At 40.1% G+C, this 25,913-nt stretch overlaps 1 protein-coding gene across 4 annotated transcripts in view; it reads right to left on the bottom strand.

Moving 5' to 3' along the window:
* tenm4 (teneurin transmembrane protein 4) overlaps window positions 1–25,913 on the bottom strand; it is an 806,559-nt gene that overhangs the window by 630,946 nt on the left and 149,700 nt on the right. For 2 of the 4 annotated variants that reach the window (XM_063053964.1, XM_063053967.1), the window contains exon 1: window positions 8,282–8,373. The exons of 1 other annotated variant lie outside the window; for it this stretch is intronic. In XM_063053964.1, coding sequence (XP_062910034.1) covers window positions 8,282–8,321 — 40 coding nt within the window. In that variant the 5' untranslated portion in view covers window positions 8,322–8,373. Of the gene's footprint in view, window positions 1–8,281; window positions 8,374–10,093; window positions 10,266–25,913 lie in introns of those variants that run through there. One more of the 4 variants, XM_063053965.1, reaches the window with a different exon arrangement.

Here is a 25,913-nt window from a genome sequence, read left to right as displayed (position 1 = left end):
TTGCTGTACAACACTTTGAGGTATGGTCATACATCAATGTTAGTTGACTCAACTGCCTAACTTTTGTTTTTGTTCAAAGCACGCTTGCAGATTCAGGATTAACCCAAGAAGATAGGCACAGAACTGGCAAAGCACAGCTGATATTATTTTTCAAACGTCATTTGTCTAGCAGTAAATATGTTAACTGAACTTATTACTTTATGTGAACACAAATTATATAAAATATTTAAATAAAATTCATTATTGTCACTGCTGGAACAGGAAAAATCTACAAAACCCAAGGTCTTAAATCTGTACTTGTTTTCTCTCAGCTTGTGCTACTTCAGTGGTCCCCAACCACTGGGCCACGGACCAGTACAGGACTGCAAAGCATGTGCTACCGGGCCACGAGGGAACGATATGAGTCAGCTGCACCTTTCCTCATTCCCTGTCATGCGCTGTTGAACTTGAACATAGGGTTGCCAACTGTCCCGTATTTGCCAAGACATCCTGTATATTGGGCTAAATTGGTTTGTCCCATACGGGACCGCCCTTGTCCCGTATTTCCCCCGCTAATGTAGAGCGTTTCTATGAAACCTTTCATGCCGAAATGGCATAAAGCGAAGAAGCAATTACCATTAATTTATATGGGAGAAATTTTTGAGCATTCCCAGACCCAAAAAATAACCTACCAAATCATACCAAATAACACATAAAATCGAAAATAACAACAACATATAGTAAAAGCAGGAAGGATAAGATAAATACACAGCCTATATAAAGTAGAAATAATGTATATACAGTATAGTCGAGAAGATGAAGGCAGGACCGATATGTGAGGGGAAAAAAAAATCGGCACGTACGCGCACGTGCACATCACATACGCATATCACGCATGCATACACAGGTGCCCGCGGAAGGTTTCATGGTCATGGTAGTCTTTCCTGGGGTAAAGTGTCCCGGGATTTGACTGCTTTATTGAGAAAGTTGGCAACCCTAACTGTAAAAGACATGTTCAGGTGAGAACCCTACTTGAACACCACTCCCCCCCCCCCCACCCCCCCCCCGCCCCGCTCGGTCGGTCCGCAAGAATATTGTGCAAAAAAGTTTGGGGACCCCTGTGCTATTTAATCAGTATTTTCAACTTTTTTTGTTTTATATCAGATTTCCAGCATCTGCTAAACAGTTGCTTTTATTTTGCATTTAGCATAGTGCCACTTTTCTACTGAGAGCTATTTCTGATGATTGACCTGAAGCACAAGTTCTGTGCCTATCTCCATATTTGACCATACGTCGGTTTGGTATGCCGACTTAGATTTGAAGTCATCATTTAATTACAAATTTCAGGCTTTCCTGCTGCAATCCTTACAGTACTTAGTGAATATCAAATGCCATAGAATCGTCAGTACTGTGTTGGATCAATAAATGGAAATACATTGTTTTAATATGTCGTGTGCTCTGTCAGCTATGTATGCTGCAGTCAAACCAAAATTTAAAAATGTTGATCCATTTTTATAACCATCGTATTCAGATCATTGGTCATCAATTGCCTGAAACCCTGAGCTGAGAAGTAGTAACACTGAAAAGTTGGGAAATTTAACACTTCAACTATTCTGAATTCTGTCATGTAACGTACTTCACAAAATAAAGTTTATTATGTTCTGGAGTCAATTCCAAATCAAAAATGAGAAGACCCAAACTATTTGAATTAACAGACTACAGGAATTCTGCAGATGCTGGAGATTCAAGCAACACACATCAAAGTTCCTGGTGAACGCAGCAGGCCAGGTAGCATCTCTAGGAAGAGGTACAGTCGACGTTTCAGGCCGAGACCCTTCGTCAGGACTAACTGAAGGAAGAGTGAGTAAGGGATTTGAAAGTAGGAGGGGGAGGGGGAGATCCAAAATGATAGGAGAAAACAGGAGGGGGAGGGATGGAGCCAAGAGCTGGACAGGTGATAGGCAAAAGGGATACGAGAGGATCATGGGACAGGAGGCCCAGGGAGAAAGACAAGGGGGGGGGGACCCAGAGGATGGGCAAGGGGTATATTCAGAGGGACAGAGGGAGAAAAAGGAGAGTGAGAGAAAGAATGTGTGTATAAAAATAAGTAACAGATGGGGTATGAGGGGGAGGTGGGGCATTAGCGGAAGTTAGAGAAGTCGATGTTCATGCCATCAGGTTGGAGGCTACCCAGACGGAATATAAGGTGTTGTTCCTCCAACCTGAGTGTGGCTTCACCTGTGAGTTGGCTGGGGTGATATACTGCATCCGGTGCTCCCGATCTGGCCTTTTATATATTGGCGAGACCCGACACAGACTGGGAGACCGCCTTGCCGAACACCTACGCTCTGTCCGCCAGAGAAAGCAGGATCTCCCAGTGGCCACACATTTTAATTCCACATCCCATTCCCATTCTGACATGTCTATCCACGGCCTCCTCTACTGTAAAGATGAAGCCACACTCAGGTTGGAGGAAAAACACCTTATATTCCGTCTGGGTAGCCTCCAACCTGATGGCATGAACATTGACTTCTCTAACTTCCGTTAATGCCCCACCTCCCTCTCGTACCCCATCTGTTACTTATTTTTATACACACATTCTTTCTCTCACTCTCCTTTTTCTCCCTCTGTCCCTCTGAATATACCCCTTGCCCATCCTCTGGGTCCCCCCTCCCTTGTCTTTCTTCCCGGACCTCCTGTCCCATGATCCTCTCGTATCCCTTTTGCCTATCACCTGTCCAGCTCTTGGCTCCATCCCTCCCCCTCCTGTCTTCTCCTATATATTTTGGATCTCCCCCTCCCCCTCCAACTTTCAAATCCCTTACTCACTCTTCCTTCAGTTAGTCCTGACGAAGGGTCTTGGCCTGAAACGTCGACTGTACCTCTTCCTAGAGATGCTGCCTGGCCTGCTGCGTTCACTAGCAACTTTTATGTGTGAATTAACAGACTGTTACGTTTATTATCCTTAATTTTTGCTCATTTATTTGTTTCATATTTCAATTTAATATATCTAAATAAATATTAATTTAAAAAATAAATTACCCAGGTTTTCCAGTACACTTATTGGGGCCCATGTATAGTATAACACCAGGCTATGGTTTTAATAGAGCCCACACACATACACACACATAATTTTCAATGTGGTTGCAGATAACTGAGAACCATGCATTCCTGTGGGAATAGTCAAATGAGAGGGTAATCATACCAAAAATGTGTTGTTTGCATTACTCAAAGCGTCTCCTGGGATAAGCTAGATGCAAACATTACTCTTTACAAACTGGAGAGCATTTTTTTTGTTTTTGAAAATTCTATTTTATCAGATAGATATTCTGTAACCCAAGCTAGGCTACAAGGAATAGTTTTGCATTACTCACAATTAATCAAGCCAATCCTATACTTTATGACGTGAAATCCTTTGATGCCATTGCAAATGTACAGCAAGAAGTCTGATACAGGTTTGCACAAGTTTAGACAATTATTCTAATGACTTTGATAAGTTCCCTAAAGGTCTTCTGCAAACCTAACTTTTAAAAAGTTCTTTGTTGGTACTGTTTTTTTTTACATAAAAAGCACATTTAAGGTACCATTAGTTGGAGTGTTGTGAATGCTTTAAAAATACAGCTTCATACTGATGAATGGCTTTGTTCGTATTACTTTGATTCAGATGACGCAAAAATGTGAATTTGGAAATGTCAGAAAGCATGTTAATGGTTTCAAATATCAGGAAAGTAACACAGGAGATTTCAAGTGAGAAAAGTAGGTTGTTCAGAAACATAATAAATGTCAGACAGACATCGCCAATCGCTTGGCTAGAAGAGTATTAGCAGCAGTTTCTGACATGCCATGCAAGAATATAACTGTTGGGAAAGGAAACAATATTTTGAATATAGTGTCAGTATTATCCCCAGTTGTCTACAAGATGGTAGCAAAATTTCCTTATCTCAGTTTCATGAAAAAATGAGCAATATGCTAATTTCCCACAGAAGCTTTCCAATAGTCCCAATAAGTAATGGAATATTCTTTGGCAAATTAGAGGCAATTTTGGTATTTGGAGTCATAACCACTAGAAGTGAGAAATACTGCCAAAATTCAGTAAACACAAGCATGGAATACTTTAAACCTTGTTGGGTTTTAACTGAAGCACCAATAGTGGAAATAGTTTAACCTTCTACTGCTACCTAGGTTTCCCAATGATAAAGTTCTAGTGGATAAAAATCAAGCTAGTTAGAAATTCAGATTATTTAATATTGGGCACAAGCAAATCATTTTGGCTAAGAATAAGCAAAATTCATTCTTGAAACCCTAATTTTTTTAAAAATTTCAATGCTTTACCCTTAATAATACAATATCAATAGGACAAGAAAATCTGCAGATGTTGGAAGTCCAGGCAACACGCATAAAACACTGAAGGAACTCAGCAGGCCAGGCAGCATCTATGGAAAAGAGTAGTCTGCGTTTCGGGTCAAGACCCTTCATCAATACCAATGGGAATTGCTTCAACTCTGACATAATTCAATTCAGTAACCAGCTGGGCAAAACTTCATAACAATGAGGAAACTATGATGACTCAATTGATTCTAAAATCATCCCTGCTATTAACAATCCAAAATTTCCAAATAAAGGCAAATGAAAGTTACTAATCAGTTAATGAAAGATTTTTATACACCATATTATCTCTCTACAGAAACTTTAAAAATCAAGATAGTTTGACCAATGGCTTACCATGGGAAAACAAATTCATAAAAGGAAAATTATTTTGTCATGAGTTCAGAATTATATAGTTACTTTCTCAAAGCTGAAAAATTATTGCTATGACAACAGTTGATCCTTTCAATGAAACTTCAATCCAACTTTAACACATCAATTTCTTTATTATGTTCAATGATTAAAGCTATGCTTTTGTACAAATTGCTTATTAAAGCATGGATGCAGATATTTAGCTTGATTCTGTTGTCAGAATGTGAAGTGTTTTTAAAGCAAAAATCAGACCTTGTGGAAAACCTTATGTTGAGTTACCAAATCCCTTGATATATCCATTTGTTACAACAGCTCCCAATCAGTTCAATATGCAACCTCAGAGGGGAAATTGGAATTTCCGGAGGCACAAATTATGTGGAAAACAGGCAACTTACTCACCCAGAACACTATTTTGACTACAACTCAAATAGATTAAGAGTACAGCAACACAAAACCATCAGCAAAAAGATTTCAACCTACACAATATTACAGACTTGGAGAAACTTAAGGTTTGGATTCTTAGCTTAATGAATGTAGTTCCTGGTAGTCTTTGTAACTTTCCATTAGATTCTTCTTCAACCACACACATATTATCAAAATTGTACATCAGAGCATTACTGGGATCATTCCAAACAGTTTACATACTTGAGACAGTTTAATATACTTGAGGATAAATTTTATTTCAAATTGCCTGCTGTGTCTTTCTTTTACTTAAAACCTCTTCAATTCAAAAAAAGTGTTATCTTTTAAAACAACACACATCAAAGTTGCAGGTGAACGCAGCAGGCCAGGCAGCATCTCTAGGAAGAGGCACAGTCGACGTTTCAGGCCGAGACCCTTCGTCAGGACTAACTGAAGGAACAGCTAGTAAGAGATTTGAAAGTGGGAGGGGGAGGGGGAGATCCAAAATTATAGGAGATGACAGGAGGGGGAGGGATGGAGCCAAGAGCTGGACAGTTGATTGGCAAAAGGGGTATGAAAAGATCATGGGACAGGAGGCCCAGGGAGAAGGAAAAGGGGGAAGGGGGGGAAAACCCAGAGGATGGGCAAGGGGTATAGTCAGAGGGACAGAGGGAGAAAAAGGAGAGAGAGAGAGAGAGAGAAAGAATGTGTGTATATAAATAAATAACGGATGGGGTACGAAGTCCATTCGTCCCCCCCATCCCTCCCCACTGATCTCCCTCCTGGCACTCATCCTTGTAAGTGGAACAAGTGCTACACGTGCCCTTACACTTCCTTCCTTACCACCATTCAGGGCCCCAGACAGTCCTTCCAGGTGAGGCGACACTTCACCTGTGAGTTGGCTGGGGTGATATACTGCGTCCGGAGCTCCCGATCTGGCCTTATATATATTGGCGAGACCCAACGCAGACTGGGAGATCGTTTTGCTGAACACCTATGCTCTGTCCGCTAGAGAAAGCAGGATCTCCCAGTAGCCACACATTTTAATTCCACATCCCATTCCCATTCTGACATGTCTATCCACGGCCTCCTCTACTGTAAAGATGAAGCCACACTCAGGTTGGAGGAACAACATCTTATATTCTGTCTGGGTAGCCTCCAACCTGATGGCATGAACATCGACTTCTCTAACTTCCACTAATGCCCCACCTCCCCCTCGTACCCCATCCGTTATTTATTTATTTACACACATTCATTCTCTCTCTCTCCTTTTTCTCCGTCTGTCCCTCTGACTATACCCCTTGCCCATCTTCTGGGTTCCCCCCCTCTTTTCCTTCTCCCTGGGCCTCCTGTCCCATGATCCTCTCATACCCCTTTTGCCATTCACCTGTCCCCAGCTCTTGGCTCCATCCCTCCCCCTCCTGTCTTCTCCTATCATTTCGGATCTCCCCCTCCCCCTCTCACTTTCAAATCTCTTACTAGCTCTTTCTTCAGTTAGTCCTGACGAAGGGTCTCGGCCTGAAATGACGACTGTACCTCTTCCTAGAGATGCTGCCTGGCACTGCTGCGTTCACCAGCAACTTTGATGTGTGTTGCTTGAATTTCCAGCATCTGCAGAATTCCTCGTGCTAAGGAGGTAACATTTGCCTGATTAGTTTTGATTTTTTTTGTAAAATCCAAGTACACTTAAATTCAAGTACGTTAACGTAAAGATTTTTACTCCTCATGTATGTGAAGGATGTAGGAAATAAAGTCAATTCAGTTCAATTTCTATTGATCACTTTTACACCCTCGGCAAATAATGCTATTCTGCCAGTAATTTTGCAAAATTTCTCTTTCAAAGCTCATCTGAAAAGAGCGAGAATATTCCAAAATATATAAAAGTGAATGGACACAATTTTTTTGTTCGTTGTTTGAACTTTATGTAGCTTTCAATCAAGATTTGACACAATGCTTTGAGTAATATTGTAAAAATGCACTAATTACAATGAAAATTTTTGTACTTTTTAAGCTTTGAAACTTGAAAACACCCAAATTAAAGCTGCAATGTCAGAAAACAATGTTCTTCAGACCCAAACAGAGTGAAAGAATCCTGTTTAGAGAATTACTACATTGTGTTATTCTAAATGGTTTAATGAAATAATAGTTTTTCATCTCATTTCAGGAAAAATTGCAAATCATCTAAGGTATTCTCGTCCTAACAATTATTCAGTGCCCCATAAATAAGCTCGGAAAGAGGATCAGATTCAACTGCAATATAAAATGACCGAACTCTCAACTAATATTCATTATTAAAGATCACAAGCTGTCGTTATCAATGAGTCAGAGAACTTAACAAGAAAGATTTCAATCAATATATCAAAAAAGTAATGGCATGACCCTGTTGTTCAGGTATAAATAAATAATATTTAACAAATAAAAATAAAACGCTATACATCTCTACATCATTTCTGTCAAGATATTACTGTGGTTTGATGTAAAGTGTGTCTATTTCTATCTCATTTTCCAATAACCTTCAATGTGTTTCTTTTCACTTTCAGTTACACCTGGTTAACATCACTCTGTAATTGAAAATTTCAGCGCAAAATCCTGGACTTCCTGAATATTAATGACGCAACTTCTTGAAACCACTGGGAGGCACCAACTATGAATATATCGTTATGCATTGCTGATTAACAAAATGACAGCGCAATGATCTTTCTGGAAATGAAAATCAAAACTTTTCTTTCAAATGGCTTGCTTATCAACATATTGATCCACGTTTTCATACATATACTGAAAATGAATGACACCACTTCAAAAGCATGGGTTGACATAAACAAACAGGGCTCCACTGATCCAGCCGCAGCTCACACAGCAGCAAATTAAACGAAGTTTCTTAATTCCAAGCCGACATATTTTAGGATATACTCACTATGTCTGTTCACACCCTGTCTGTTCCCCCATTGAATAACTCTGATTCCAAATGATCTGTTCCGACCTCATGTAAAATTCAAAGAAACATTTTCTTAAGATCAGCCTCTGTAGTAAAAGCACGTTCTCTACCTGGCGTGGAGAACCAACGTGTACACTACAGTCTGTTGCAACTTTCTGCACACCAGGAATATTAACGGCACGCTGCCTTAAAACCAGAACCTGCTGTTACCCCACGAACATAACATACCAACTTCTCCGGGGTCCGGCTGCTGGCTGTAGTTGCACATCAGTTGAAAAAAAACCTTTCAACGGTTTTGCCATAACGCTACCGCTTCAAATCATCACTCGTGATGGAATCAGCTTGTGTCGTTTTGCAAAAAAAAAGAAATTTACTGTAGGAGGAGACTTTTACAATTAATTGCGTTTACCATTTCCCTCCAGTCTCGAAGGGCACTTCATTAAACTTTCATATGCGAAAGCGGGCAGGATCAGAGGGGAACGCACATTCCTTTCATGGGTTGGGAGGACAGGTAGGATTCGGATCGGCGCTTTCCTCCCGCCTTAAGGATCAGCTCGGTGAGTGGTCGCCGTTTCAGAAAGACCTAAAATCTTCCTTGTGTCTTCAGCACCTCTGCCCAACCATCAGGACCCAGTTTATGAGGGTAAGAAACTGGCTGGCACATACGAAAGATGAATCCATTACATACTAAATGACCACATCACTTCTGTTTCCAGAGTTGCAAAGCAACAAGCAACCACTCACCAAATCTGTAACAAGGCAAATCTTGCCTAATCATAGAGACTTAATTGGAAGAATGGGAAAGACTGAGACAACAACAACGGTTCTTTATTGCCCAGCATTAGTTTAAAACTTTCTCCTTCTGACCTCCAAAGCCTTTCATTTTGTGCATGGGGTGGGGGGGGGGAGTACTGAATACACCAACAAATACAATTATGACAAAATATCCACCCTGCATTCTCTACACCCAGCCTTGATGTTAACTTAAAAGCAAAACTAAAAAAAAACTGTTAGCAAAGCCAACATGACTACATGACTGCACACAAAAACACATCAGTTATTTCCCATTGGTTTTAGCTCACGGGAATAGGCAAACTCGGAATCCAATAATCCAGTTCAATCTGTTTTTCCTGCTTAAAAAAACACTTACTTAGATCATTGAAGAGAGAAAAATAATATAACTTTCCAGCTAAGAATATGGACAGCTTGACTCTTAAGAGGAAGTGCTGAATCTGAAAATCTGTTACGTACAAAACCTTTCAAAATGATTTGTTACAAATAATGGATGTTTATCCAAGTAGCAGCATTCTGCTACTCGAATAGTTACAGATGCTTAAAATACTCTGATATCCTTTTTGTTTTATGAAGTTTCGTCTGTCGCTTTCCCCCCTTCCTAACAAGTCAATACAGCATTGAACATTCACGCAAGACGGAAGAGTTTAATTGCAGACTCTAGTTTACTGGGTGGCGGTATCAGATTTGCTGCATACGTTCTACAACGTAGCACACAAATAGAAGAAATTCTAAAATGTTTTAAAAAATGCACAGCTGCAGGAAAAAAAAAGCAAGCCCTCATTTTGAAACACTAACTTTCTGACTCATGACCTACCTATTCGGGAGGACACAATACAGAATTACGAGCATAAAGACAGCGAGCACAGGCGGTCGTATCAGACGCTTATACTACTAGATAGGAAAAAAATCTTGCTACTCCAGTTAAGATAACACGAAATTCCTGTCTGGTGTATTGCACGTAGTAGAATGAATCCAGCATGTTAAGGAAGAAGCACACATATCACTCTGACATTCTGAACGCTCCATGAACCCAGATCCCTGGCTCTTTAGTATTTTATATTATATGTTTAATTTGTAATTTATAGATTTTTATGTCTTGGCACTGCACTGCTGCTGCAAAATAATAAATTTCACGTCATATGGCAGTAGTAATAAATCTGATTCTGATTCTGATGTCTAACGGTATACGGCACCACAACAGCGTGTTCTTCGCAATTCCTCAGATCAGAGACAATATCGGCTTACCATTCCGAAGGCACTGGCTATCCAACAACCCTTCTGCAGTAGATAAGAATTCTTCCCCTTTATGTCCTTTTGAACATCACACTGCACTGTGCTCATAGCAAGAACTAATCAGGCAACAACTGCGCAGGAGATGTAGATCATTCATAGGCATTAAGTGATCTTCGCAGACTCAAACACTCAGCGGAATCCAGGCTTCAGATACATGCACTCACTCGCTAAATGAATGGGAGGCAGCAGCCAATCCCCGCATGTTTCAGAATGACAAGCACACATGTAGTCTAATATCGGGTTATACCAAAACAAAAAAAGGAAAAGGGGGAATGGCACCTGAGTAGTCATTAACAAATGTCAATTTTGAAAGAAAATTACATTAAGCCTGTCATATGTGTCAAATTGTCACTGAGAGTTCTTTTACTCTTTCCCATTAGCTGCACCATTGATAGCGCTTTAATAAATTACTGCAGGGTTTAAATGCAGTTTAAGGTCCCTGCTGTTCAATGGTTATTGTATTACACTCAGCAGTCTCAGAAGAATAGTTTTGCAAATCTGCGGTTTCAAAAGAAGCAGCACAGAAGTAGTCTCAGAAGACATTCGTGAAAACTGTATTGTTTCGGTGACATTATTGGTCTATTAACCAGCTTTATAAGTTGACATTGCATACCTCTGTCTCAGTGTGTAACTGTTTTGACAATCCAGCAAAATTATACTAATTCCAGCTGTTTATCATTCATTTGCCACTATATATCCATAACGGAATAGTTGTGAAGGATGATTTAAAAGATGTGAAATATCGTGTACTTTGCCGGCGTTGTGTACAGACTGTCGAACCGGTGACTTGAAAAGCTGTGTTGCCAATCACATCTGTCTTTGCACATTGTTAAATCTGAATTATAAATCAGACGAAAAAAAATACTTGTTTTGAGAAAGGTCACGCTGCATCAGGTTTAACATCTGGTGATCTCTAATTTACTGACCTGCAGCTAAGATTTTGGAATGGGCTCTCCCTGAATGAAAATAAAATCTTTTTAAAATCTCTATTTATCCTGAATGTTTTAGAGGAACTCTCAAAGTGTTCTGCTGCCTCACATTAACACTACATCATTTGCGACTTGTTTGTTTGGCTGTACATGTTCGTCATGTGGATCATTTAAAAACAGAATCTGTTGTGGTTGTAATGTTTTTTAATCAAGCTATTCTGATTTTGACCATCATAAATCGGTTTAAGTTTGGAAGGAATGAGCTTATCTTTTTCATTAATCTTGATTGAAAACTGAATACGATAGCAGTGCAGGACTTCCATTCGAACAATTTAGACAGAAAGGACTTTCTGCTTCTGCATAATAGTGAAAATGAACCACGTGGACTATATCATGCTTTGGTTTAAAGTTTTCTCTCTGCTGGCCTATACAGTGTTATGTTGCCCTGTGAACAAGAACGAAGCCAGCTAAAAACCTATACAAGCCCTATGTATTATCTTTCGAGCTAATCTTAAACAGACTTACGGTTTCCAGGCTTGCCTGTGAATAGTGGAGTGAAAAGTTAAACATTCTTTCAGATGTAAAACTACAGGAATGAATTGGTGAATAGGTTCGGTTAATGTTGCATTTGCATAACATCCTTCAGCATTTGCTAAGGGTTGCAAAGGGGGAGGAAATCATTAGTGAAAAGACAAGGTGGGGGTTGGGCAAGCGAAAACGTATTTTTTCCCCAACATGTCCTTTCAGAGCTGGTTTTACAATTGATCTGTTAGTGCAGCCCTGTACCCTCCATCTGCACATGAGGTTCCACAATTTAATTTAAGGGAAGTCTGACCTGCATAACTTAGTACCATTTTCTGAAAATTCCTCTTCTCAAATCTAGATGCAGGTCCTCAGGTATGGATGGGGGAAGGGAGGGGAAGCTGACATTTTAAATCTAGCGGAGAGAAACGAACAAAATGTTTGCCAACTGTGTAAACACCAATCTGCAGCTGTTGGTATTACAATTATCCCCACCAGTGCTCCTTTCTGAGTAAATTTAAACAGCATTTCTTGGTATTACAATGGCCATCATTCCTCAAAAAACCTGAATTCAGTTGGTGAAATATGATAAGCTTCTTAAAAACTGATAATGATATATCTATATTTTAATTTCATTCTATGCCTAATTTTAAACTGGCAGTATTTTCACAGGATTTCCATGAAATTAGCTAATCCCATTTTTCACTAAATGAAGCGTTTAGTTTTTATTGTTAGCCTGTAATGTCACAAGTAAATTTTTAAGGCTGCTATGCAATTTCACAGATAGAAAGAATTTGTTTTATGTATTTGGTATAAGCATAAGGGTTTATACCATCAATTGCAGGTGAGAAGTTCACAGAACTTCCCCCTCCCAGTGTTCTAGAGCTAAATTCATAGAACAATGGTCAAGAGAAACCAGGAACATTCCTTAACTAAATTTGTATGTCCACTTGGCTGTCAGTTATATTGTTTGAATAAGAACTTCTAAACTCAAATTACAGAGCTAGCCTCTAATATTGAGGAAATATGAGAACAACAGAGCTAAATTGGAAAAGTTGCCGTGAAGAGTTACAAAAATTAGTTCCTAATTCAATAAACCACATTTATTCAGAAAGGTCGAGGACCTTGTTGTATTTCCAACAGAATTGACATAGGTCTCTGAAAAGAATTGGATTGAACTCCTATTGATATATCATTCTACTTTCAATAGATTGGGAGGAACCAAAGAAATTGTTTGGGAATCATAATAGGAATAATTTGAATTTCATGTGGTTATTTCTTCAAAAACTACAATTCTAGCTGCAATGATGACTCAAAAACTATGGCAAGTGGACTCAAGAAAGAACTTGCTGGGTTTCTGACTGGAACGGAGTTTATTCTACAAAGTTGATAAGAGAATTTATTGCTAATGTTTTTCTAATGTGATCTCCTGAAAAATTTGATACCATGAAGGGAACCAAAGAATATTCAGAATTATTTACCTATTTATGAGCCCTGGCCTTATCTTCATTATTTTTAGCTCCAGACAAGGAATTGCATGTAATAAGAGGGAAGCAGATATAAAATGCCTGGTAAGCTTGATGATAAATGAGAAACTACTTATGTCTCAGAGTAGATCTTCAAATTTTATGGGACAATTCATCACTGCAGGCTGTTAAACATAACAGAGCAAAGAATCATACAGAATGATAATCAGCTTTCATTTTATGACCATATTTGGATCTGAAAAGATCACCAGATCATCACTTGTAGCTATTACCTCCTTATTTCAAAATGGATACGGCGTTGATCCCAGAAACCCATTAGCTGACGGAATAGGAAAGGTGGACTTCCCTGAGCCTCATCTTTTGAGGGGCTATGATAAGTGTGGATAACACTGTGGAAGGTTTGGGTATACTGTATTGAAGCATGTTTTGTGCCATTTTAAAAATTAGAGCACAAAAAGAAATTTACAAATTAAGGCCAACAGAAGAAAACATTAATACTAATATTAATATAACAAAACATTAATTCTAATATCAATATTAATTGCCTCTAAACTAGAGCCTAACCTATGGAAAAAAAATCATTGGCAGAAACAGTAGAACAAGAGAACTTAAAGTGATCTAAACAAGAAATACCCAAGAGAAGAAAATGGACCAAAGGTTTCTTCCTGTCTGAAAGTATCACTATCTCCATCTTTGGAGCTACAAATTTGTTTTGATATAATTTATTATAATCCTACAAGCATAAGTGAAATACCCCAGGAATCCAACAGCTAACAAGCAAATGTCGGAAAGACCTTTGACACAAGGAGCTACAGAGAGAAAATATGTTTCAATAAGAATTGGTGTTTATTGAAATCAATAACTGAATTAAACAGAATCTATTTATCACACTTGAGTATAAGTGTGATTAAGTATATTCAATATAATTTCTTCTGCGCTGCTTCAATTATTTTTAGATGTTAGTTTTATTTCATTTTATTATCATACTCTTAGGGTTTTGAAAAGGTTTCAGTCCCATCAGTAAGGGAAAACTGAATTTGACCAGTCATGATTTCAGGCTTTCAACCTGATACGTTTACTGACCCTTTGCCTCCACAAATGCTGCCCGACCTGCTGAGCTCATCCAGCAGTTTGATACTTGCTCCAAGTTATAGCATCTGTAGTCCCTTGTGTCACTCTGACCAGTCCTGCTGTGCTGTCCAATCACAAGCAGCAGTCTGACAATAGCAATCCAAAGGTTTAGCAGCCCTGTGTTAGAAGAAGTGCAAGGTTGATGTTGGTGGTAGAGGAGTGGGTAGGTAAATTGGAGGGCTATCAGGTAACTAGCACTATTAAGTGTCCTGAATTTGATCGAAGACTGGTTTGTGCTGAACAGCTTTGGTTTGCCTCTTCCCTCAGTTCTTAGTGTGATTACAGTACAGCATATGCAAATAGTGGCTGTGTGTAAATGAAGGATGATGTTTGAACGTCATTCCAGAGGGTATATGCCATTTGTGCAACAAACTCCTTTGGCTGATAGGGTGGAAAAGTAGAGGGATTTTTGTAAATGAATCGTCCAGCTTGGTATTAAGGTTGAAGTAGATGCCATCTACAATAGTATATGAGCTCAATCAATGCTGAGCTCATTTAAGAACCAAACACCGAGTGTAAACTGAATTTAAAAGGTACATTTAGGAGACCAAATTGTGATTAACTCCAGATAAGTGTAACAGAGCTGTTAGCACTAATAAAACGCGTGATAAACAAATTTGTATACACATTACACGTATCCCATGGGGAAAATTACAGTTCAGCATATGACTACAGCCAGGGATTGAATTTCACACATGAGAGGATAACTGCACATATGATGGTTTACATCATTATGAAACCTGATCTTAAACAATACTTCTTTAAATTTTTGTCCTGAAGTCTGAGTATGGATTCCCCAAAAGGGCTCTAATATTAAGTTAAATCAGTTCTGAGAAATCTGTCAGCCAAACAGAGTGTCAGAACAGATAACGTTTTTGAAGAATCTTCCAACATAGATCCAATTGTCTGTGGTGATTAACCCACCTGCTACAATCTGGGATTTGCCTTTAATTTGGAACCATTAAAAAAACTGTGGTGTCTTTTTTTTTATAATTTACCTCAAAGTTCAGTTGTAGGGTTGTGTTGCAATATATTGCACGTGGAACACTTCTGAAGAAATCTCATGATGAAAAAGATAGCTGGCAGAAGCTTATGCCATTTTGTGCTCCTTTCGATACAGGCGATTCACTTCAAATCGGTAAACTAGTTCATTGGAATTTTCAGTGTAAATTAGGAACTGCACAACTGCACAACAGAAGTTTTTGCAGTGATTTCTGACCGCATTCAAAACTTTTCATTGGACACAGGATCCACCCAGAAGTATGATAACACCTCCAGAACAAATTGATCATATTATCCATATATATAAAAAAAACAATAGATCCGAAACCAGTTTGTAAACATGGCCCAATTGCACCAATTATGTTTCTCAGTGTGCAAATTGAGCTGTAGCAGGTAAAAAGCATTAACAACATACACTATAGATTTGTGTACAGAATTCAAAGCAGAATCTCATGAATAACAAGAACACCTGTGCTACATTCCAAATAGAGAAACTGTTTTAGACGAAAGGGAAAGAATCTATGTGATGACCCAGAAATAATGAACTAAGTCATTTTGTATACATTTGTCTTTGATCAGTATTTAACTCAAATCTGAGGCAGTTAAGGATTATGCTAGAATTAAGCCATGATGCATTAAAACTACCCTGGTTTCCAACTAAATTACATTATGACTTAAAAGTTCACAGCCTTGTTTTTAATTGTTTACATAGCCTTAGCTCTCTCTATCCTTGCATTTTTCTTCTAGCCAGTAAAGCTTTATTCTTTTCCTTCTTCAGTTTGATTATCCCTGAATTTAACTGCCTCCCTATTAACTTCTATAAATCTGTATAGCACCCCATCTCCTGTTCTTTTAAAAATACATAAATGAAACCCCTTTAGACTGGGCATCTCTGTCACAATGGTGGGGGCACTGGGAGCAAGGGTGGACCCAAATGCAAGACACATCTTGTGAGGTTAATTAGATTTAGTTTATTGTTTGATACCAAGAGAGCAAGGCAGGAGCAGGAGTAGCGAACTGGACAAGGACTGAGGACTACGACTAGGCTGGGACCAAGGGTCTGGGCTAGGACTCGGAATCGGCTCCCAGAACTAGGGGAGACATGAAGAGGCTAGAATATGGACTCTGAGCTAGAGACTGGGCAAGGACCCAGTACCTGGGTCTTGCTTGGACCCCAGAACCAGGCAAGGACATGACATGGGCTAGGGAGAGGAGGAACATGGGAACACAGAGCCTCGGTCTCGGGGAGCAGGTACATAGAATCATGGACACATACACAGAACAGAGAGCTGGGACCCCTCCTTGGGTACAGGACATAGGGCCGGGACTCATGACCCTCCGCGGGGCAACAGAAAGACGGCCTGACCCCCCCCCCACGGAAGCGAGGACAAGACACAACAGGACATGACCCCCCGCGGGGCAATGGCAAGACGGCCTGACTTACCCCACGGAGGCGAGGACAAGACAAGACAAGACCAACACGAATGAACACCAGACAGTACCTATCTAGCTCCAGTGATGGAACTAGACTGAAGTGCAGGCGGGGGCTGCAGACAAGGGCTAGAGGCAAGAGGGGCAGAGAAGGGATTCAGACAAGGGGGTAGGACAGGAATCACAGACCTCCAGGGCCAGGACTTGACTCAGAACTGGGAAGCCGCCAGGGCCAGGACTTGACTTGGTGCTTGAAGGCCGCCAGGGACAGGACTTGACTTGGTGTTTGATTGCCGCCAGGGCCAGGACTTAACTTGGAGCTTGAATGCCGCCGGAGCCAGGACTTGACTTGGAACTTGAATGCCGCCGGAGCCGGGTCTTGACTTGGAGCCTCCGGGTAGTGGCGAGCTCTCGACGTGGCCCGGAAACAGTAGACAGTGGTTCTTGATTCCCTCCAGCGAGTTAACTGACGGACCCACCTCGGTGAGGAAACTTTGCAGGCTCGCTTCGGCGAGGTAACTTGACAGGGTTGTTCCGGTGAGGAAAGGCGAATTACCGGCACTCGCTTCGGCAGAGACTAGGCTTGCTCTGGCCAGATGACATCGGCACACCGTACCTTTGATGACTTTGTAGACGCTCCCGTGCCAAACAGCTGACTATAAACTACTGGTTCAGCCGAGCGTTAATTGCCTCTAATCGCCAAAGTCGAGGGACACGGGAAAACAGGAAATCAACGGTCTGGATGGTAACATAAACAAGGTAAATTTAAAGGGACCTCGATCTGGACCATGACAGTCTCGAGGGATGCGGCTTATTAGCACCTCACTAACAGCCACCAGACTCAGCCAGCGATGAGAAAGCATCTTTCTCGGGCTCCGTACATCTAGGGTAGATAGGACTTCGGTCCCACCATACCCACAAGGCTGGGATGTCTCACCCACCTAAACCCCAGTTTGTGTGAATCTGTGTAATTTACTGCCCCCAGCAAGCGCCCATTGCAAGAAATAACAGACTATGCACTGCATACTACTATAAAGAAAGTATATTTATGAATGTTAACTTAACCAAAGAATTATTAAGGAAAGGAAAGAAAAACACAAGGGCCCATTATAAGTAAACAGTCCATGTGCACATAAGTTGGAGCACATCTTGAAGCTGTTGTTAACTCATGTGCTGGACCCTCAGTCTGAGTGAAAGCACACACCATCTTCCGAATGTCGCTTGAATCCATCTTGAACAAACGGGCTCCCCCATGGGAGTATTGGTCCTTCCTCCTTGAAGCCATTCATTTGCACAAAGCACCTTGTACGACAGGGATGGCAGCTTCACCCATCTTCCCTCCTGTCTTCTTCCAGTTCCCACCAAAAAGACCTCAACGCACAACAGCGTCTGTCACAACATCCTCTCCTCCCAACGTTCTCTGGAGCCTTCTCCCAATTCCACCATCCTGCTTGATTGACACAACATCCCTAAGTTGAACAACAAAGCCCCTTATCTCAGCTCAAACCCAAACAGGCTGAAAGCAGAACAGACTGCTCTTACAGAACTGCTAAAATGAAATACCTGCAGCATAGCAGTAAAAATCCGAACCAGGGCGTTACATGAAGATAAAGCTTACTGTTCTGATATCCCAAATTGTGGTTCAGTGTCAAATATCATTTGATAAAGTTTCTGCAGATAATTAAGGACATGAGGTACCATATAAATCCAAGTTCGGTTTATTGTAGATTAACATTAAAATAAACAGCACCTCCTTGGCGCAGTTCCTGCAGTTACGGAATAAATGGAAGCTGAACATAGAGTCATTCAGGCTTCTACCTGACACTGAAAGAAGACTCGAAAAAAGAGAATCTTATTCTACTAAATATATCAATTTGCTGGCACATCAATGCTGTACAAGCTTACTGGTGGTATGAAGCAGATGTCACTGGGGTGTACTTACTAGCCCCTTTTGGCTAGTAAGCCACGTGTGGGCACGTGGACAAGTGGTTAAGGCGTTCGTCTAGTGATCTCAGGGTCGCCAGTTCCAGCCTCAGCTGTGGCAGTATGTTTGTGTCCTTGAGCAAGGCACTTAATCACACATTGCTCTAGTGTCTGTGCAAGGAGTGGTGCCCACACAAACTTCCAATCTGTGCCTTGTAAGGCATGAAAAAATGCCCGACGCAGGCCTCTCATGGTCTGAGTCAACGTTCCCCTTCCCTTCCCCTCCCTTTGGCTATGAATAGAAAGTTGAGCAAAAGGTTCTCGCATTGTTGGAACTTTGAGGCAACATTAGAAATCGTGTTAACTGCTTACAACATTGTTTGTATTAGATCTTCAACTGTTACCTATTATTCCAGTTGTAGAAGGGACAGGCCTGGAATCATGTGTATCCACTTTTTCCTGCAGTCATAAATAAGTTACTGCTATGCACCATTCACCCTACTAAACAGTAAATAGGGCTGGTATTTAGGGAATGAGTGAATGAATGTATGCAATCTCCACTGCTTGGAAATACCAGAGGAAAATCATGCCTCGGTTTGTGAGGATTCCACTGTTTTATTCATTTTGTTTGTTTTTCTTAGTGTGGATGGTGATTGCTAATCATGACTATATAAATAATAGTCTCCTATACAGGACTGAAGATGTCAATATAAATGCTTCAACAACAGCATTTTGCAAAAGAAGCACCATTATTATTTGTCAGTGCTTACATCTCATCTTTTGCAACAGGAGTCAAAAATGCATCGATGAAGATAACTTTCCAAGACCCGGGAAAGGAAGTGTAACATTTACACGTTCTTTGTTTTTCTAATGCTAAAGCCACTAATGCCGTTGTCTAATGTCACAAATACACTTTCTAGGCTGCTACAGCTCTTTGGTCTAGTCCTTCTGTTGCCCTGAAATCACTGGTCGCAGGGAGCTGGGCTCCCGGCACTTAGGCATGGCTCAGTGCAACATAAGACTGTCTCAGCACAGGCAGCTGGCTGCCCTGACAGAACAGCTTTGACAACCGGTGAGCTTTGCCCCCAGGCCCATCAGCTGTCAAAGGTGCCAGTGTTACTGAATGCCTCTGAATGTATTTGACATTCACAGTTAGTGACAATGAGGACCTGTTAAAAAATGAAAAATACAATTGTTATTTTTGTGGATATATAAATCACATTCACTCACTAAAAGTCAATTAAGAACATGGAAAATTACAAATAAATGATGAAAGAAAAACCTTTTCAGTTTCCTGACTGATTTTCTCCAAATTAACTTCCCACAGTTGCTCTGCATCAACTGGAGGCTGGAAACAGGAACTTCTGCATAGGTTTCCAGGCAGATCCTGTGTAGGGCACTGGCACTGCGTGGAAAAGTTGCCTTAATATTACTTATTTAATTTGAAGCGTCCCTAAATTGTACAGTCTCCCAATAAGTCCATTAAAATTGGAGAACATTCCTTTAAAAATGGACATTCTGATTCTTATCAATATCTACCACCGGTTTTTCTTTCGTGAATTTCACAAAAAAAATGCCAATGAATGAAATGGGGGAAATATTTAAAACATATTAAGCTGTTATCCAGGATTATGTCAAAGCACATTGTCAGTTATGAAGACAAAAATACAGCTCAGAATAAAAAATAGTCAGTTTATTGGTTCAATCATTAAACTGTTGGTTTAAACAACAGATTTCATGGCATATAGTATGTCAGTGATAATAAGCTTGATTCTGAGGCTGATTCTAAAAATAATGATTTCTGAGTAATCTACTGTATGTGAAGTATTATTTATTCTACAGCAAATTCACTTACTTCATTTTCTTATCCTTGTTGCAATCCTGACCTCACCCTATCAGAGATAGTCCCTTTGACCTAGCCATCATCTCTCCATCCATTTTTGCAAAAAAATAGCTGGATAGGTGGATGAATGACGGATGGACACCATCAGATTTCTGAATGGGCAACGAACCCAGGTAAACTACCTCACTATTTTTTTCTTCTTATTTGTTCTCTTTTTGCACTACTTAATTTAATTATACAGTATTTATTTTTCTTATTGTAATATATAGTTTTTTAGTATTATACATTGCATTTTAGTGATGCTGCAAAGCAGCAAATTTCATGCCATATGCCATTGAAATTAAACCTGATTCTGATTCTGAGAAGGACACGGAGGTCTACAGTCCGAGTGTAGGTTGATTGCACTAGGCAGAAAAAACAGGTCGCCATGGAATGTTTCTGTGCTGGAATGTTCTATGACACTATGTCTTTAACACACACAATTGATGTCACAGTAATTTTTAGGAAGAAAAACAAAGTGAAATATCTTTATAGATACAGAATAAATTTTTTGCTGACTTATTTGCACCAGGTTAGATGATGCTTCATTTTCACTTTCTCTCCCTGACTAGTATTTGGATAAGATTTGGGGTAATTTGTAATACTGGTGAAATAGTAAAACGCGGAGTTAAGTAGAGCCGTGATAACCGCTTCTCTTTTGGAAAAGTATTATTCAATATGTATTTCTGTGTCCTTTAGATATCACATAAATACTGCAACATTATCAATTTTGTGCAGTGGAATAAATCAGGTTGACCCTGCATAATTGTCACTTCATATCCATGGTGATTTCTGCCTCAAGACATTGTAGCAATTTTCCCTACTACAGTTGCCCTGTGTCAGCCTGAGGGGCACTACTCTTATTTCATGTGGGTGGAAGGTTCTCCAGGATTTGTTCAACAAGTAAACAAAACTGAGGCATGTGATCACCGAAGAAACAACATGAGCTAATTTTAATTTAGAAAAAAACATAGCATCTGTACAGAACTCCGAAGAAAACACTGACCATAAACAATCACTCTTGAAAAGTCAAATGCAAAAACCTTGTTTGTTTCACTGCTCTGTGTATAAAAATTGATTCTTCTGCTGGAGTGATTTTCTATCATACCATTTCAAGTCAAACAACTGCAGAAATGTTACCAGCCACCTCAGCCATGACTCAGTCTGAGCTAACGTTAGCTTCAGTTGTACAATGGATGATACAAGTTGCTCTGCAGCAAACCTTTTTGAGCATTGCAGAGAAATTGTATATAATCATTCTGAGAGTTCCTGTGGTTGAGCATTCCTGGGACAATGCATGGCTCACCTCAAAGTGCTGTATTGAAACACTGCAAAGGCAAGTCTCAATTTACATCTGGTCCTTTTGGTACCAAGAATCCACAGACACCACCCCCCGCCCCATTCAACACTCTCCCCAACTTCCTCTCAACCCTTCATTCTCTTGTCTGACAGACTAATCTTCCTTCCAATGTCCTGTTGCCCCAATCAAGCTTCCAGCCAAATAAAGCCACTTACCTAAAATTCTGCTTCTTCTCCCATTTCATGCCTCCTATCCAACTCTTGCTCCCTGATGTGCTTGTTCCCTCCCAACTCAATCTTGCTTAACTATTAGACATGATGTATACCCCTCCAGCCATCAGCACACACTTCTGGATACCTACCTGCAAGTTAAAGCAGCACAAAGACTTGTCTCTCCACTCCCCCCCCCCCCCCCACCGACATGCCCAACCAGTCCTTAGGCTGGGCAATGCAATTTCTACCTCAGTGGCCTTAGGCTCCACTGAAGTTTGCATTGGTGAACCCACAACTGAAACAGTTGAGAGTAAGCTGTTATTATTTCCATTCGTCCCTCTTTAGGGCACACTGGCTCTTATAAGCTTTGACCATTTACTCGAGGAAAAATAGCAGAATTCATGGGAGTGATTCATTCGCGACTTTTTTTTTATAATGAAACACAAAATTAAACGTGCTTTAACAATGAGATGTCACAGTTACTCTCATCACAGTATAAATGAAAGCATTTTTATTATTTACACATTTCAGAAATTACTGTCAGTGCTTCACAGCTGAAGAATTATTCCACAAAACAATGCCTCTCATTCTGCAGTTAAACGGAGCTATTCGGTACATATCAAAAGCCTGTCCTAATAATAAGTTGAATGATCATTTAATGCATAATGGTGATAATAACTGAGGGAAGAATACTCTGTGTCACTGGGGGAAATAATTTTCTGTTCAAATAAATCTTCAAGATTTTTAACTTCCACTTCTGCAACATCACCTGTTTCTGTCTCCGTTTTCATTCACCGGAGCTTAATGCACATTTTCATTGCCTGTTGACTTAGCTGATGGTCTCTGGCCCCCTTACACTGTAAATACAAACATGCTTAAACTCATGGTTTGCATTCTGTTATATACTAAATCATTCACGTCCAGAATCTCTATCTTCATTAGCTGCCCGTTCCTTAATAATTTGCTTTTAAAATTCTTGGCCTAGAAATTCTTTTGAGGAGTGCTACTTTTCTGGGCAGCGTGCCACTGAATTTTAACAGATACTTGCTTGTGATTTTGCATGCTTTGTGGACAATATCGAATGGTTCCATATCTTCTGTGCATGGCACTTCCTGTTTAAGCTTGCCAAGTTTATTTTAATAGGCTCAGGAATTCCTGATTAGTGCTAATCGCAGGGTCCTAGTTTTGAGAACGTTACATCTCGTGGTGTTGCTCATCCGAGCCACTGATGTTTCTGTTGGAATTCTTATGAAGAAACCTTGTTCGCCATCTCTTGATTGGAGTCTGTCTTACCTTTGTACTTGGGTTCCGACATTTCCAGTGCACATTGCGACAGATGTGTTCCCACATGGATACATCGAATGAAACTCCTCGCTACCCTTCCTACTAGCTGACATCACGATTTCAAAACATCTTCCTCAGACAAAAGCGATCCCCAAAAGCCGGATTAGGAGAAGCTTTTATGATGTTTCATTATGTGAGACCTGGTCAAAATGTACCATTTTGACTCTCCAACAACCTTCTCTACCTGTGTGTGCTATCCTCAGTTTTGTTACCCACAAATACTGTCCAAGGCTTAAACTGTAACATTCCCACTTGCTGTGGTACCATCTGAAATGTTTCTCCTTCTTTATTTCTCCTTTTAATTCTAAAAGCATTGATAAAACTCATCTTATTTTTTAAACTGTCAGCTAATTACGCTAATTATTTTTTTCTCAAGAAGCCTTGGTCTCCATTTGTTACTTACTTTCCCATATCTGCCTCCACACACCACCTTCATGTGAGAAATAACTCAGGTTACGGTTGGCTTAATTCTGAATTTAGCTTTGTTCAAATATTACAGCTGAAACTCCAGAACCCATATACTTGTGAAACTAACCAACAATAATCATTTTAACTTTGTCAACAAGATCTGGAAGTTAAGTGAAATGCTTAACAAATGCTATCAGCAGAACTGGGTGATAGACCGGAGAGAGGGAGACCTTGGCAAAGTATGTGTCAGGTTGATAAGTGATGCTGGTGATGCTATTTGAAACTATTTACTTAGCTCAGATCCTCCGAAAGCAGTCAAATATATAAACAAGAAGATAAATGCTTCAGGGTAGGTATCTGAGTTAAGAGAAATTTATTTTGTCATCTGTTATTCCCATAATTGGACAAATGAGTTGATGGTTTAGCTGAAATAATGGCTGCTTTGAGAAGTATCCTTATGTAAGGGGTTTCTTTTTTTATGTCACTGCGTAGTCTAATTAAAATGGCTTCTTTGTTATGTTATAATTGAAAGGGCTTCTTTGTTATGTTAACTGCTGAGAAAGTCCTTCCCGCTAGCAGTTTGTTTTGGATTATCTATTGATAAGAGGACAAATGAACCAATTACGATAGTTGTTATGCTTTTGGTGTGTCTGTACAATATTGTATGCGCTGGGTTTTGGGGCAGAAGGTGGGAGAGAGAGACAGAGGATGGACCAGATGCTGTGAGTCCACTAACGGGTTCGGCGAGGAGAGGAGACGGAGACGGACTCATGTGGAGCGTCTGGTCGACCACTGTTGTTGATCCCAGGCGGCCGGTCGAGGTGGTCCGAGGGGTCGCAGGGTGAAGAAGAAGGGTCCTGAGCTCCAACTGTTTGTGCATGAAGAGATTGAACTTTGATAAGTGTGGCGCCTTTTATTTTCCTTTTATATTTTATTCTCTATTAATTATATAGTTCCAGTAATATCTATAAACTGTAAATCATTTAATCGTATCTGGTGTATTGTCTGTTATTTTGGCAGTGTGGGGTACATCACACAGCATCCACACAAACTTACTACCCAGTTTGACGGGGCCGAGGGCTGTTTCCCTAGACGACAGCGAGCCGAGCGACCGTGAGGCTGGCTGGGGGGCTACACTTACTTCTAAACTTAGCCATAAATGCAGGCAGCTGAGAGTAGAAATGGGAGAGAAGAAAATCTGGAAATCCATGTGAACCAGCAGTGTTACTCAAAGGTTCAAAAGTTTCAAAAGTTCATTTATTATCAAAGTATGTATGCAGTATAGAACTCTGAGATTCTTCTTTTCCAGATAGCCACAAAACAAAGAAAACCATGGAATGTCTTGATCATCATAGAAGGCAACAGTGGAAGGACAATTCTTGCTAATCATGAAGCCGGAACTGTTCTGTTATACCAGAACAACAATCAGAAATTTCCTTGGCATTTGAAGTGTAAAGTGAAGGGATGCTGTGTTGTTTCCTGTATTGGTTTCAGAGTGAAGGAGAACTTTAGCAGCAAAAAAATGAGTCATAGCAAAATATAAAAGGGTAAGAAGCAGCACTGTGTTAAATCTCACCTTTCCATGCTACTTTTGAGGTGTTCTCACTATAATATGCCAAACTGGCCAGGTAGTGAACTGTAGCTAAGCTCCAGCCCCAGTGAAAAAGACCCCCTGTTGCACTAGGAGAAAGGCCTTACTATAGAAAATAATATGAAAAATTGAAGCCAACAATATTTATATTTGAAGCCAATTTAAAAATGGTTCACACCTTAATGAATTTATTATGTTGCATTGAAATTTCAGTTTGAATAGAAAACAGACGAGATAACAAGGCAATTCAAGGGTCAACCTTGATGCAGAGGAGCCACAGAATGTCCAAAGGCCAGGGGTTGTAGAAACACACTGAATTTGTTTGTTTGCAGGCAGAATTGGTAAATGTTTTGACCATATTAAAGATTAGCTTTGTCACATGTACATTGAAACATGCCGTGAAATGCAACGTTTGCATCAAATCAAATCAGTGAGGATTGTGATGGGCAGCCCACAAGTCTCACCACACTTCTGGTACCAATATAGCAAGCTGACAACTCACTACCACTAACCATACATATTTGGAAAGTTTCGGGAATATCAACGTCATGTGTTTACATCTTTGAAATGTGGGAGTAAATAGGACTACCTGGAGGAAACCCCCATGATC

This window comes from Mobula hypostoma, chromosome 7 (genome assembly GCF_963921235.1).
Source record: "Mobula hypostoma chromosome 7, sMobHyp1.1, whole genome shotgun sequence".
In the NCBI taxonomy this organism is placed as follows: Eukaryota; Metazoa; Chordata; class Chondrichthyes; order Myliobatiformes; family Myliobatidae; genus Mobula; species Mobula hypostoma.
The sequence above is the reverse complement of the archived record's forward strand: the minus strand, read 5'-3'. Positions and strand labels throughout refer to the sequence as shown.